General features: G+C 41.5%; 1 protein-coding gene across 1 annotated transcript; it reads right to left on the bottom strand.

Moving 5' to 3' along the window:
• Positions 1-1,803: 1,803 nt before the first annotated feature.
• LOC137282365 (ganglioside GM2 activator-like) lies at positions 1,804-6,576 on the bottom strand. The gene is made up of 4 exons (XM_067814109.1): positions 6,311-6,576; positions 5,732-5,908; positions 4,438-4,605; positions 1,804-2,001 (listed from the first exon to the last, which is right to left on the bottom strand). Exons 1-4 carry the CDS (start codon positions 6,494-6,496, stop codon positions 1,864-1,866), a joined length of 669 nt encoding a protein of 222 aa, XP_067670210.1. The 5' UTR covers positions 6,497-6,576; the 3' UTR covers positions 1,804-1,863.
• Between the last annotated feature and the right edge of the window lie 6,116 nt (positions 6,577-12,692).

Genomic DNA, 12,692 nt, shown 5'->3' with positions numbered 1-12,692 from the left:
GCGTGATCTCAACAACATCGTTGACAACCCTATCTCAGGATTCATGACCCATGAAGATGAAAGTAGGACAGGGTTGTTGTATCAGAGGAATGATAGGTCTGCACCGATCAAGGTGTATACGTGTAGAATGGAGCACATTCATGCCACACATTTTGCATGTTGTTTCTGAGGGCGGCTGTGTTCGGGCGATGTTGTCAATGTTATCAGATAAATCAATTTAACAGTCACTAAAGGTTAGGCACTTTTTGAATATTTACCTTTAACATGTCATCCTTGTTGCTTAATATTTTGTCAGGAAACATGGTGTTAACAATTCGGTCCCACAACAGGTACTGGGCCTGCATTTTGTTCAGCGTAACCCGAGCTACTCCACGTGTGCATGACCCGGAAGGTCAAGAGGCACAAACAGCTGGTTAACTTGTCTTCATTAGAAAAGGAAGCAGAGAATGTTAGTAATGTTTCGTTCTTGCGAAACATGGATACATTTATTCGTCACGGATCGTGTCCCGGAAATTTCCGACCACCCCTGCACCCTATCCCACTCCACACCTCTCTGCACCCGCCTTTGACCTCACTCATCTTGCTGCGACTTGAATGTTTGAAGTCGGCAGTTATGCAATCAAAATGAAAATCATTCAAGGGCGGTAACTCTTGGAGTCTTCGTCATGTCCCTTACATTGAACTTGTGTTCGGCCTATAACACAGGGTTGTTTTAGAATATATGCATTAACGTTACTCTAATTTGTTCTCTTTCTTTCTCAGTCGACCCGTGAAGATCCACGGTTTAATAGGTCTTCAGCAATGAAAGGCGACTAGGCGATTATCGGGATCGGGTGGTTGACACAAATCATCAGGTTCCTAATTGTGTAGATGGATGCCTATACTGTTGATCACTGGATTGTCTGATCCAGATTGGATTATTTTGCAGACACACCATGTAGCTAGTATATTGCTGTTTCTGCTTTCTGATTTAACGCAGCTGAGGTTTTCTTTCATAAATGTTATTTACATATCTAATGAAACAAATCCCAATCTTTGCCAGAAACATTATTGGATATTTTAGGCGATGTGGCAATAATTGCACCTTTCAAGACAGAATGAATTTAACCGCTCTCCGAATCTACGACAGGACAGTTAAACAGATTCATGTAGAGGATGGTAAACAACTTAATGATTTATTATCAAACTCGTTCCATAAGAATGGTATTACATGGGAGGTCGTTTAGAATGCAATGCTATGACGTCACGTTTCTTCAGTGACGTTGCGTTCTACATGCGGCAACGGTAGATAGCCAGCCTATGTTTGAAAATAGTTTAGGGATAATTTTTCTTAATTTGAAAGTAGTTTAGGGATATTGTTTCTTAATTTGAAATCGTTTGTAATAAATAGAGGATTATATTCGTGCACATATCATAGAATGTTTCCAGCAATCCTGCCTAAATATCGGCATATCCCTCGGTCTCGCTCTGGAAATACCAACATTTAATATGGAAATAACGAACACACAGTGTAATATAGGCACAAGCGAGTAATAAACAGCGCAATGCAACACCTGTTTTAGCAAAAGTCGAATGCAAACACCGATAAGTCGAAGTTACAGGAACATACTTTAATTCTTCCATTTATCTGATGTTAGACACAGCCAAAAATGACGAATATGAAAGGAATACACAGGAAGCACACTTTTCCTCGAGACATCCGTACATTCGACATATCGAAGTAGAGCTATAGTCTGAATTCAGGTCAGTTTGATCATCAAGTCCACTTTCAATGACACACAAAAAACAACAAGTACCAAAGAATAATGAGCGAAAAGCTGAACTTTAATGTCTTGATTTGACAGCCATGTACAATATTTCGAATTAACCAAGTGTAATCTCCACTTCGTAACAGGCAATAGGGTCCGAGCCCATCTTTAGGTCAATCTGTCCTGAGTAGTCCCCGGTCGGAATGTTCGATAAGCTGATCTCAAACTGGGTACTTGGGAGTGTGTAGTTGCCCTGAAATGGAGGTGTCCAGCTGAATGAGTGAGTATGCTTTTACGCCGCTTTAAGTAAGTGTCCAGTTATATACTTTTTAGAAAAAGTAGGGGAACTGTACTCTCAATGTACGGTTGTCGAAATTGGGAGATATATGGGATTGAATCAATGTTGAATATGGATGTTTTGAGAATGCATCATCACATGGATTTCATTCAAAGCAAAGCTGTTCGTTCAGTTATCCCCCTTGTTAGGTGACTGGAGTATGACATGAAAATTTCAGGTTTACAATTTTCAGTCAGTAGTGTGTGATTTCACCCTGAAAACCCTGACCGTGCACAGATGCAAGAAGATTAGCAGAAGAAAATGGTCTACAGTGATTTATCGACCTGCCTGAAAAACGTCAAGATTCATAATGACACCCCATGTAGCAGGCTCCCATGTTGTGCACGTGCTTCCTATGCATTGTGTTTACATGTGGTGATAATGTGAAATGATGCTGCATACACAAGATGTATGTCATTGTAACGTCCTTCAGTGGGTTTTCTTTCTACTAGAATTCAATGTTTAGGTACCCCAACTTTTTCTGAAGAGTACATGTCAAGTGCAAGAATGGGGTCAGCCAGCCTCAAGCCTAACCCATTTTATACTTCCGATTACACTTTCACAACAATGCTTCTAAAAATGGAAGTCGGACGACATGCATCTAGATCACAGACTTTGCATACTCCTCTGACAAGTGTAAGTCGGCACGGCTGCCTCGACCGAAACCTATGAATACACACTGCCATATCGATATTGCCACACCAATCCATCACTTTCTAATTGGCATTGTCTACACAAAGCCAAGCCTCTATTTTGCAAGAAGATTAAATGCCCATGTGAATGTATTTCCACAGACGAACACACACAATATTAACACGTCATGGCAAATCTTCATAAATAACGGAGTGTTCCTAAGTATAACTTTGAAGCAAGAATTTACAGTCCCTGAAGCAATTCTTCCCAGTTTCCAGATAATACTTTCTGAAACTTATTCATTATTATGCCTAAATTTCTCTTCTACGTAAATTAAGACATATTCCTCCGATTTATACGCCAGAACAGAGACAGAACGTCCTAATCTTCAACCTCATCAAGAATAATTTTATCGCGAATATACGTCGCTGCAATTTCATATGCATTTTTAACTCTACAGATGCAGGATACCCTGTCTGCACCTGGTTTAATAAGACTAGGTGGAACAAAAGGACCTGCGGTGTGATGGAGACCAATGTTATTGGTAATCGTTAGAAAAATGCAATATGTCAAGAAATTTTGACCTGCTTGTCATTGCCTTTGATGATTTTTACGTGACATTTAGAAGCTGTTATGATGAACAGGAACAATATTGATGGAGCGATAAGTTCCTTATTGTAATCGGTGCGACGGTGTGGATGCAAACATCGTTATCAAGCAGGTACATAACATTATGGACAAGTTGAATATATCGGGTTTAATCAACGCCAATCAAGATTAAACGGCTACTAAACTTTGTCCCTCTTGTTTCATCATCGTTATCTGTTATTGCAACAACTCTTTGTGACGTCACGCTAACCTCGTACTAGTGACTCCAACCTATTGGGCAGCATGGGCTCAGGGAACATAAACAAACATCGAGGTTGAGGGTAAGGTAAATCAACCCATGGGACCCCAGGGATCCTTGAACAAAGTATTTATCTCACCGAACAAATTACTAATTACTAATTGTACATAACACGTGTGTCAGTGTTATTCTAGATGAAACAAATGCTAACTCAAAGTGCCAAATGAGTTGCAAGCGGGGTACACTGAAATGTTCCTCGCTTGTTAGCGGACAGTGTAACTGGACACGGCAATTACCAGTAGGGCCAGTCAGGCCAAGGGACTAAGAGGACCTGGAAGTGTTCATTTGTGTTTGACGTGGACACAGACGTCTAGATATACCCACAGGAGCGAGAAGGACACGATTTGGACAGATTAGTGCATGTTTTAGGACATACTCAGGACACGAGTTGGAATGGTAATTACCAGTAGGGCCAGTCAGGCCAAGGGACTAAGAGGACCTGGAAGTGTTCATTTGTGTTTGACGTAGACACAGACGTCTAGATATACCCACAGGAGCGAGAAGGACACGATTTGGACAGATTAGTGCATGTTTTAGGACATACTCAGGACACGAGTTGGAATGGTCAGTTGGTGTTTTAGTATATATTCAGGACACGGGTTTGATGGTTAATGGATGTTTTGTGACATAATCAGGACGGTTGGAACGGTTAATTGATGTTTAGTAATATATACTGATAACAAAAGAAACGCAAAAAATGAAATCTCTCAAAGTAAGCGTTCATGTTCATGTCTTCTATTTTTAAAAAAAACTGCGGCAAAAACAGACTTGCGTTTCATTTGCTGTTGAGTATATTTACAACGTGGACTCACCGCAGGAAAAGGGCACTGGCAGGGAATGTTGTTCTCGGTGAAGGCTGGCGGACACTGGACTGGCGCAAGAACCTCACAGAAGTCAGAGTAGCTGCAGGACCCCACATTTTCAATGCAAGGAATTTCCACCCATAGGGACAGGATCTTCTTTTTTAATGTCACGTCAGCCTACGGAAAAAAAAGAGTGGTTGTCTCACTCAGTGCAAAAGTGTGAAGATGGTGGTTAGAATCCGAATCCAGAGAATGCCTTGGGGAAACAAACAAACAAACAAACAAACAAGTTGTCAACGACTTAGACGGAATTTGATATATGGTTCGTTTAACCAGTGCAACCCACAGGGCTAATTTCGCAAAGAATCTACCGACATTGGGTTCAAATTCCAGTTTGGCCGTGATTACAATCCTTGAAAAGCCGATACTCGTGTCCTTCACAAAGTTAAAAACTCTCTGCAGTCTGCATCACCAATCCAAAGTTAAATGGACAATTAATAATGTAACATAGCAGCCAATAATGAAGTACCAGTAGCGTGAAAGCTGTTTTTTCTCCAAGTCTATCCACCCATGAAGATCCGGGTTAGAATTGGTCTTCAGCAACCCATGCTTGTCGTAAGAAGAGACAAACGGGACCAGTGGTCAGACTCGATGACTTGGCTAACACATGTCATCGTATCCTAGTTGAGTAGATCGATGCTCCTGGTGTTGATCAATGGATACTTTGGTCCAAACACGATTATTTACAGACAATCGCTATACAGCTAGAATATTGCTGACTGCGGCGTCATAATAAGTTGAAACTCGTGTTACGAGGGGAGGTCAAAACATTCGTAGAACTCATGACCTAAAGAAACAGCAATGTCGCTAGTAATATTGCATACATTGATCGTTCGTGTGATACCTGTGAAAGTTTCACAACAAACAGAATCAGTATTGTGATAACTGGAAGAGAGATACCGGTTCGGATAACACAGCTACAAAGAGGTGTACATCGGACCGTATTAACCTCAAGGGAAATATACAACGTATAATGTTAAAGGTATAAATAACAGCATTTCAGAAGCAGAGAATTCAGTGATTTAAATTGATTATGACGTCACAGTCTGCCTCAAAGCAGTACATATTCAATGTGGAGTGCGTGCGTTTTGTTCTATACTGCTTTTAACAATATGCCAGAAATATCAAAGCACACAAGAAACGGGCTTCACAAGTTATATACATGCGAGGAATCGAACCCAGGTCTTTCATGTGGCGAGTGGACGCTTTAGCCGCTGATGCATGCAAACACAGAAAGGCATACCTGTATGGGTGACTGAGCTGTTTTCAGGTTCTGCACGTTGAAGGCCAATTGCACATTACCCGGAAGCACAATAGGGTCAGGAGTAATTTGTAGAGCAAGAAGTTTCGCTGTCTCCGTTGTGGGGTCACCGCAGTTTTTGTAAGAGAACGCCGTCAGACGTGAACTGCGACCTCCACCCTAAAACAACACTATATAAAATTAGAAAAAAAGAAACAAAATAACACAACCCCCCCCCCCCCAAAAAAAAAAACGACGTTCTTAAGTTTCAAAACGCAGGTGATACTCGACTCTCAGTCACGTGGTTCAGTGAATGGGGTTATATTATATTGATGATACGCATATGTAGACCCGAACCCAGATCCAAGCATGAGGAGCGAAAACTCACCACTGGACTACCGAGCCGGACCTATGGACTTGTCAGTTAATGACTTCACGTTTTGTTATCAACGTTTTGTGCATATGACCCCAACACTTTTTATGTTTAACGGTCGTAGGAAATCGAATTTGAGACGACGAAGTGAATGAGTGAATTTACATTTTTTTAAAATGATAACGCGTTTTGCACATTTCGTAACTCACATATTTCTGGAAATACGACTGTGGCAGGTATCTGTCCGGTGTCCGTGGACGCATAAGAATATCCATGATGTCGTACGCATCTTTTGTATTGTCATCGTAAGACCGGAACTTCGTAACGTGATAACCAAACACTCCTGATAGGGCGCAAAGTAGTGAAATAACTGTAAAAGTCTTCATCTTTCTCATCAATCACCTTAACTGAACAGCCTACCTCAGAAGCACGCCTATTGTGTCCTATCATATACAGTTAATATACACCAAGGGTTAATCATGTTAGTGTGTAACGTGATAAGATGACCTTCACTCCGGGGTGAAGGTCATCTGTAATACGTTGTCACGAGCCACTGTTGGTGTTGTGACACTTTATCAAACGCTGTTGGAGACGAGGCGTTTCACTACTTGTTCAGATATGAAGCTTTTCGCTAACTGCGACGTCAGTCTCTGAACACGGTATACCTAGAATTCCCAATTTGTCCATCTTTAAGAAGCTCTTGTCCACTACCATCACAAACGGCTTTAAAGGCCTTCTAAGCTACTGAATCACATGTTTAATGCATTTAAAAAATAAGATATTGTTGCTCTCTATATCTCACTATCGTGGAGGCTATTGTCTCCCGCGAAGACTCGCATCGGTCCTGAACGTACGCGGGCGCTTGGTTAGATTAAACCATTCGCGATCAACTCGTGTTATTCCGGGCCAACCGAGTACCTTGTCTTCTTGTTGGAGGTTACTGATAGGGGCGAGTGGTGACGAATGACATTATGGCACCTGATGCAGGAGAAAGTATACGTTATGAAACGTCATGTTATTCACCGTAAAGAAGCTGAAACCCATAAATCCTGTTTTTCTTATTTTTCATTGTCGAATAACATGCGTGGTCGCCATCTTGGTTCGCCTGGCGAAGCAGCAGTGTGGATGGTTTGCGGGCGCTCGCGGCGTTCAGGATCGAGCTTTGTGTAAATGTTCATCTGAACTGGCAACCACGCCTTTTCAGATTCTAACAATTGTGTTTAGTAGATTTGTATATGTATACTTATCTCTATTCAGTAATGCACATTTTCACTTAAAAAACGTGTGAAAAGATCGGTCTGTTTCGCAGCTATTGCAGTTCCTCTCAGATCTGTATAACATTAAGCGTATTTTTAAAATGGCCGTTGATACAATGCTAATACTATTACCATAGGCTTCTTGACGTTTTAGAGATGAATCTTGTACAACTGGATGGTTTTTTTGCTTTTTTGTGTGTGTAATCAAGCATCAAACGTTAACATGTCAACCAGTTAACTTATATCATGCTTCTAAATAATATTGATCTTTATACTGTATTTCAGTTTATCAGAAAAAAAAGAAAATGTTAAACCATTATATCCCCCATGGGTACAATTGTAAGGTCATTCTGGATCGTCTCCAGCCGTAATATTGCATGAAGTAGGTTTGAAACTTTACCAGTTCAACTCTTTAAATTAAATTGCGACAGAGGCAATGGGAGATGGGAGAAAGAACGACAGATGGGTCAGAGACTGCATTAATTTACAAATGATACAAGTCGAGTAACACATGCGTTACTACATGATGTTCGGGGGCGTCAGTGTTCTTCGCAACACATGTGAGACTTCGCCGACAGTAATCCTTGTGGGAGTGTCATGTTGGTGTTTCGCTGGCGTTCATCCACGTTGGCTCACACATATGCTACGGCTTCCATTACATCAAGACACTTGGGTCCGCGTTATACGTGACCTGAATCATATTTACTGGTTAAGGTGGTACAATCAGTCCAACTGTGGATGGCTTTCACGAAATGGTTGCTTAAATGTAAACTGACATAAAAAAATAGACGAGGCAACTTTTGGTTTAGATAATACATTCATCTTACCTTCATGCAAAATACTTTCAGTTTCATTGGTCCGTATCTTCCCTCGCACATAATGGTCGCTATCTGATTATCTGAGGGCTCTTCTATTATTTTCGATGCACCCCTTCTATAAGCAGGCGCATTGCGATACACCCCGCTGCCAATAGCAACTCATTCTGTACTTCGTGGTAGTGTAATTTTTTATCTCAATAACAGTAAATGACACATAATGCACGGAAATAACCGATGTCTTACGAATGGAAATCGATATGAGGGAGAAGTCTAAATTTGTTTTCGTGTCTCGCCCTCAAAATCTGGCGATGAAACATTTTAAGCTCTTTCCAATAGATATATTATGATAAAACGTTCAAATGTACAATTACGTCACGGAGACGCGACGCTCTGATTGGTTGAAATTTCGTCTGCGGCTGAGAATTGTGCACTGTTGACAGAAAGGTCGATTTAAGTTACTTAAAGGTCGAAATGAGTAGTTTTAATGGCGGGGTTTCATTTATAGCGATGTCAGCAAGTGATTTTGTATTTGTACCCTACTAGAGTGCATGTGATCTTTAAGAAGGGGGATTACACAGCGGTGACTTTACTAAGACAATACCTGCGGGAAAAACAGCAAGATGTAAGATTCGAATCGTTTGATTTGCACACGTTGGCTGAAGTGTACGATCCTGTACCCATGCTTCGGTGTTCGGTAAGATAAATACGTTGTTCACTGGTCCCTCCAGGCTCAGGGAACATTAACAAAAATCGAGGGTAACTCATGGTCCCCCCGTGACCAGTGAACAACTTATATTGTCACCTCTCCAGAAGGATGACAACTGGAATATATGTTACCCGTTGTCACGGTAACCGCCAAACTTCACACCGAGAAGCTGTGTCGCAAGCAATCGTATGACATAATGTGACGCGCCGGACGCATGCTATGCCCCGAGTTCGAAAACCCTTCGATTGGCGGTTTTTGAGTTCATCATGTACACATTTATTTCACCGATTTTGACTGCTTTGTTTAAACTATTTTTAAACTAATTAATTAATTAAACTAATCTTTTGTACGATCAACTTCAACATAATTAACAATTTTTATATCAGTCTGAAGCTAGGTTTACTGATTTTAAAAATCCAGTCGAGAAGCAGATGCGATTTGTTTCCGCGTCATGTAGACAGAGGCGATCTTCCAAATGAAAGCGAGATTGCAAAAAGACATAACAGCAGAGGTTAATGAATATATAACCTTCTCGACACTTGCACGTGCTTCCCAACACCTGGCTGTGCCTTTCTCTGGACACCTCCCTTGTAATAACAATGAACTGTGTCAATATATTAATGATGGTTTGTTAAACAACTTTATTATTATTAAGTAAAATATTCTGCAAAAACCTCAGATGATATTACCCGTGAAGGTCCCTGGGTAGAATAGGCCTTCAGCAACCCATGCCTGCCATAAAAGGCGACTATGCTTGTTGTAAGATGCGACTAACGGGATCAGGTGGTCAGGTTTGCTGACTTAGTTGGCACATGTCATCGGTTCCCAATTGCGCAGATCGATGCTCATGTTGTTTATCAGTGGATTGAATGGTATAGACTCGATTATTTACAGACCGCCGCCATATGGCTGGAATATTGCTGAGTGCGGCGTAAAACTAAACTCACCCACTCACATGGTATAATGTTCTGATTATGATCAGCGTGTCATTCAGTATGTTATCCGTATTCGTTTTCGAGTTACGTTGCACTCACTCACTCACTCACAGCGTGTCATTCATCGGTCAGCTTTTGAGCCAAACGGACTATAGCAGAGTCAGCAGTGAAGGTAGGGGTAACACTTCCAGGAAAAGGCGTGCATCATACTCTAAATTACTCGATGGAGAAGCATATAACTTAGTCATCATACAGCCATATTAAAAGTACTAAATATCGTTTTATTTTATTTTGGAGATCGCTACTATTTGACTACTAAAGGTGAAACCACCTTGTTGATATACAGGTAATCAGTATGGTTGCGTGCTCGTGAGCGTGTGCGCGCGCGCGTTCGTGCATGTGTGGTTACAGTCGAAAGTTCAGTTTGTTACGCGAGTCTATTTTCTGTAAATTGTATTATTAATTTAGTAATTATTATTATTATTGGGTCACAACGTTTATTGTTTTGAATAATAATTATGATAGATCACATTTCATATCACAAATGTTCGGTACTTTTAGTATTTTGGCAGCAGGATTTCAGGAAGTGCTTTAGAGTTACATCCCCTTGACCTTATGCTTTGATTACTTGCGTATTTCCGGGAGACTTCTGGAACATTCTACGGTAAACGTTCAGGAATTATTGACTGTATATATAAATGCTAGTTGCCGTGTTGTTGGACACGGAGATACACGGAATACACACAGACTACTGGAGTACATATCTGCCAGCATCTCCGTCAAGGCTTGATCTACATAACCTCTGCCTGGCCGCTCGCTGTGTTACATTCAGCATAATTGTTTCTCACTCTCACATCAAGACTACGTTGAGTCGACATTATATTTGTGACATATTACTGTAGATTTGACTCATTTGCATTGTAAGTGAAACCTCTCTTGTGAATCTGTATATTTTTGCCTTTGTTTGCTGAATATAAAAGTATTGAATATCTAAAAGTTGTCAGTGTTATATTTTGCTGGTTCTGTGGGGATTTCTTACACATTTTGTTAACAAGTTGTATAATCTATCATTTGATTGTCTTTTCTATTTAAATACCACCGTCGTATGCCACTTGGATCAAGGCAACAAACGGGGAGGTGGAGTTAAAGCGTCCGCTCGTCACGCCAAAGAACCGCGTTCGATTCTCCACTTTGGGTGCAATGTGTGAAGCCTATTTCTGGTGTCTCCAGCCGTGATGTTACTGGAATGTTGCTCAAAGCGTCATAAAACTAAACTCAATCACTCTTCTCAACAAAAATTCACTCGGTACAATAACCAATTTACGTCATAGATCGGGCAGCTAATTGCAATAACGTGATGTGACAGTGACTTACGATAAATACTTCCCACTTATATAAACCATCACCTGACACAGTGTGAGCCCAGCCTCGTTTTCATATCCTTTGTAACATTATCTAGGCGACAATAGCTTAATATAGCCAACAACCTAATCTTTCACCAATAGGCAACAGATGCCTTGATCTCGGGCCTCTAGACCCGTATATGATTAGCCTTGATACATTGTACTGTTACGAAGTTGGGACTGGGTTTGAGAAAAAAAATGTATCCTTCAAGACATGCTACTGAAATGGACGCTGTGTGGGAGTCAGTGGGAAGGAGGGACTCCGTGGAGAAAAAAATATATCCTTCAAGACATGCTACTGAAATGGACGCTGTGTGGGAGTCAGTGGGAAGGAGGGACTCCGTGGAGAAAAAAATGTATTCTTCAAGACATGCTACTGAAATGGACGCTGTGTGGGAGTCAGTGGGAAAGAGGGACTCCGTGGAGAAAAAAAAATGTATTCTTCACGACATGCTACTGAAATGGACGCTGTGTGGGAGTCAGTGGGAAGGAGGGACTCCGTGGAGAAAATAAAATATATCCTTCAAGACATGCTACTGAAATGGACGCTGTGTGGGAGTCAGTGGGAAGGAGGGACTCCGTGGAGAAAAAAAATGTATTCTTCAAGACATGCTACTGAAATGGACGCTGTGTGGGAGTCAGTGGGAAGGAGGGACTCCGTGGAGAAAAAAAATACATCCTTCAAGACATGCTACTGAAATGGACGCTGTGTGGGAGTCAGTGGGAAGGAGGGACTCCGTGGAGAAAAAAAATGTATCCTTCAAGACATGCTACTGAAATGGACGCTGTGTGGGAGTCAGTGGGAAGGAGGGACTCCGTGGAGAAAAAAAATGTATCCTTCAGGACATGCTACTGAAATGGACGCTGTGTGGGAGTCAGTTGGAAGGAGGGACTCCGTGGAGAAAAAAAAATGTATCCTTCAAGACATGCTACTGAAATGGACGCTGTGTGGGAGTCAGTGGGAAGGAGGGACTCCGTGGAGAAAAAAATGTATCCTTCAAGACATGCTACTGAAATGGACGCTGTGTGGGAGTCAGTGGGAAGGAGGGACTCCGTGGAGAAAAAAAATGTATTCTTCAAGACATGCTACTGAAATGGACGCTGTGTGGGAGTCAGTGGGAAGGAGGGACTCCGTGGAGAAAAAAAAATATATCCTTCAAGACATGCTACTGAAATGGACGCTGTGTGGGAGTCAGTGGGAAGGAGGGACTCCGTGGAGAAAAAAAATGTATTCTTCAAGACATGCTACTGAAATGGACGCTGTGTGGGAGTCAGTGGGAAGGAGGGACTCCGTGGAGAAAAAAAATATATCCTTCAAGACATGCTACTGAAATGGACGCTGTGTGGGAGTCAGTGGGAAGGAGGGACTCCGTGGAAAAAAAAAATGTATCCTTCAAGACATGCTACTGAAATGGACGCTGTGTGGGAGTCAGTTGGAAGGAGGGACTCCGTGGAGAAAAAGAAATATATCCT

The sequence above is a fragment of the Haliotis asinina genome, chromosome 4, assembly GCF_037392515.1.
Source record: "Haliotis asinina isolate JCU_RB_2024 chromosome 4, JCU_Hal_asi_v2, whole genome shotgun sequence".
Lineage (NCBI taxonomy): Eukaryota > Metazoa > Mollusca > Gastropoda > Lepetellida > Haliotidae > Haliotis > Haliotis asinina.
The sequence above is the reverse complement of the archived record's forward strand: the minus strand, read 5'-3'. Positions and strand labels throughout refer to the sequence as shown.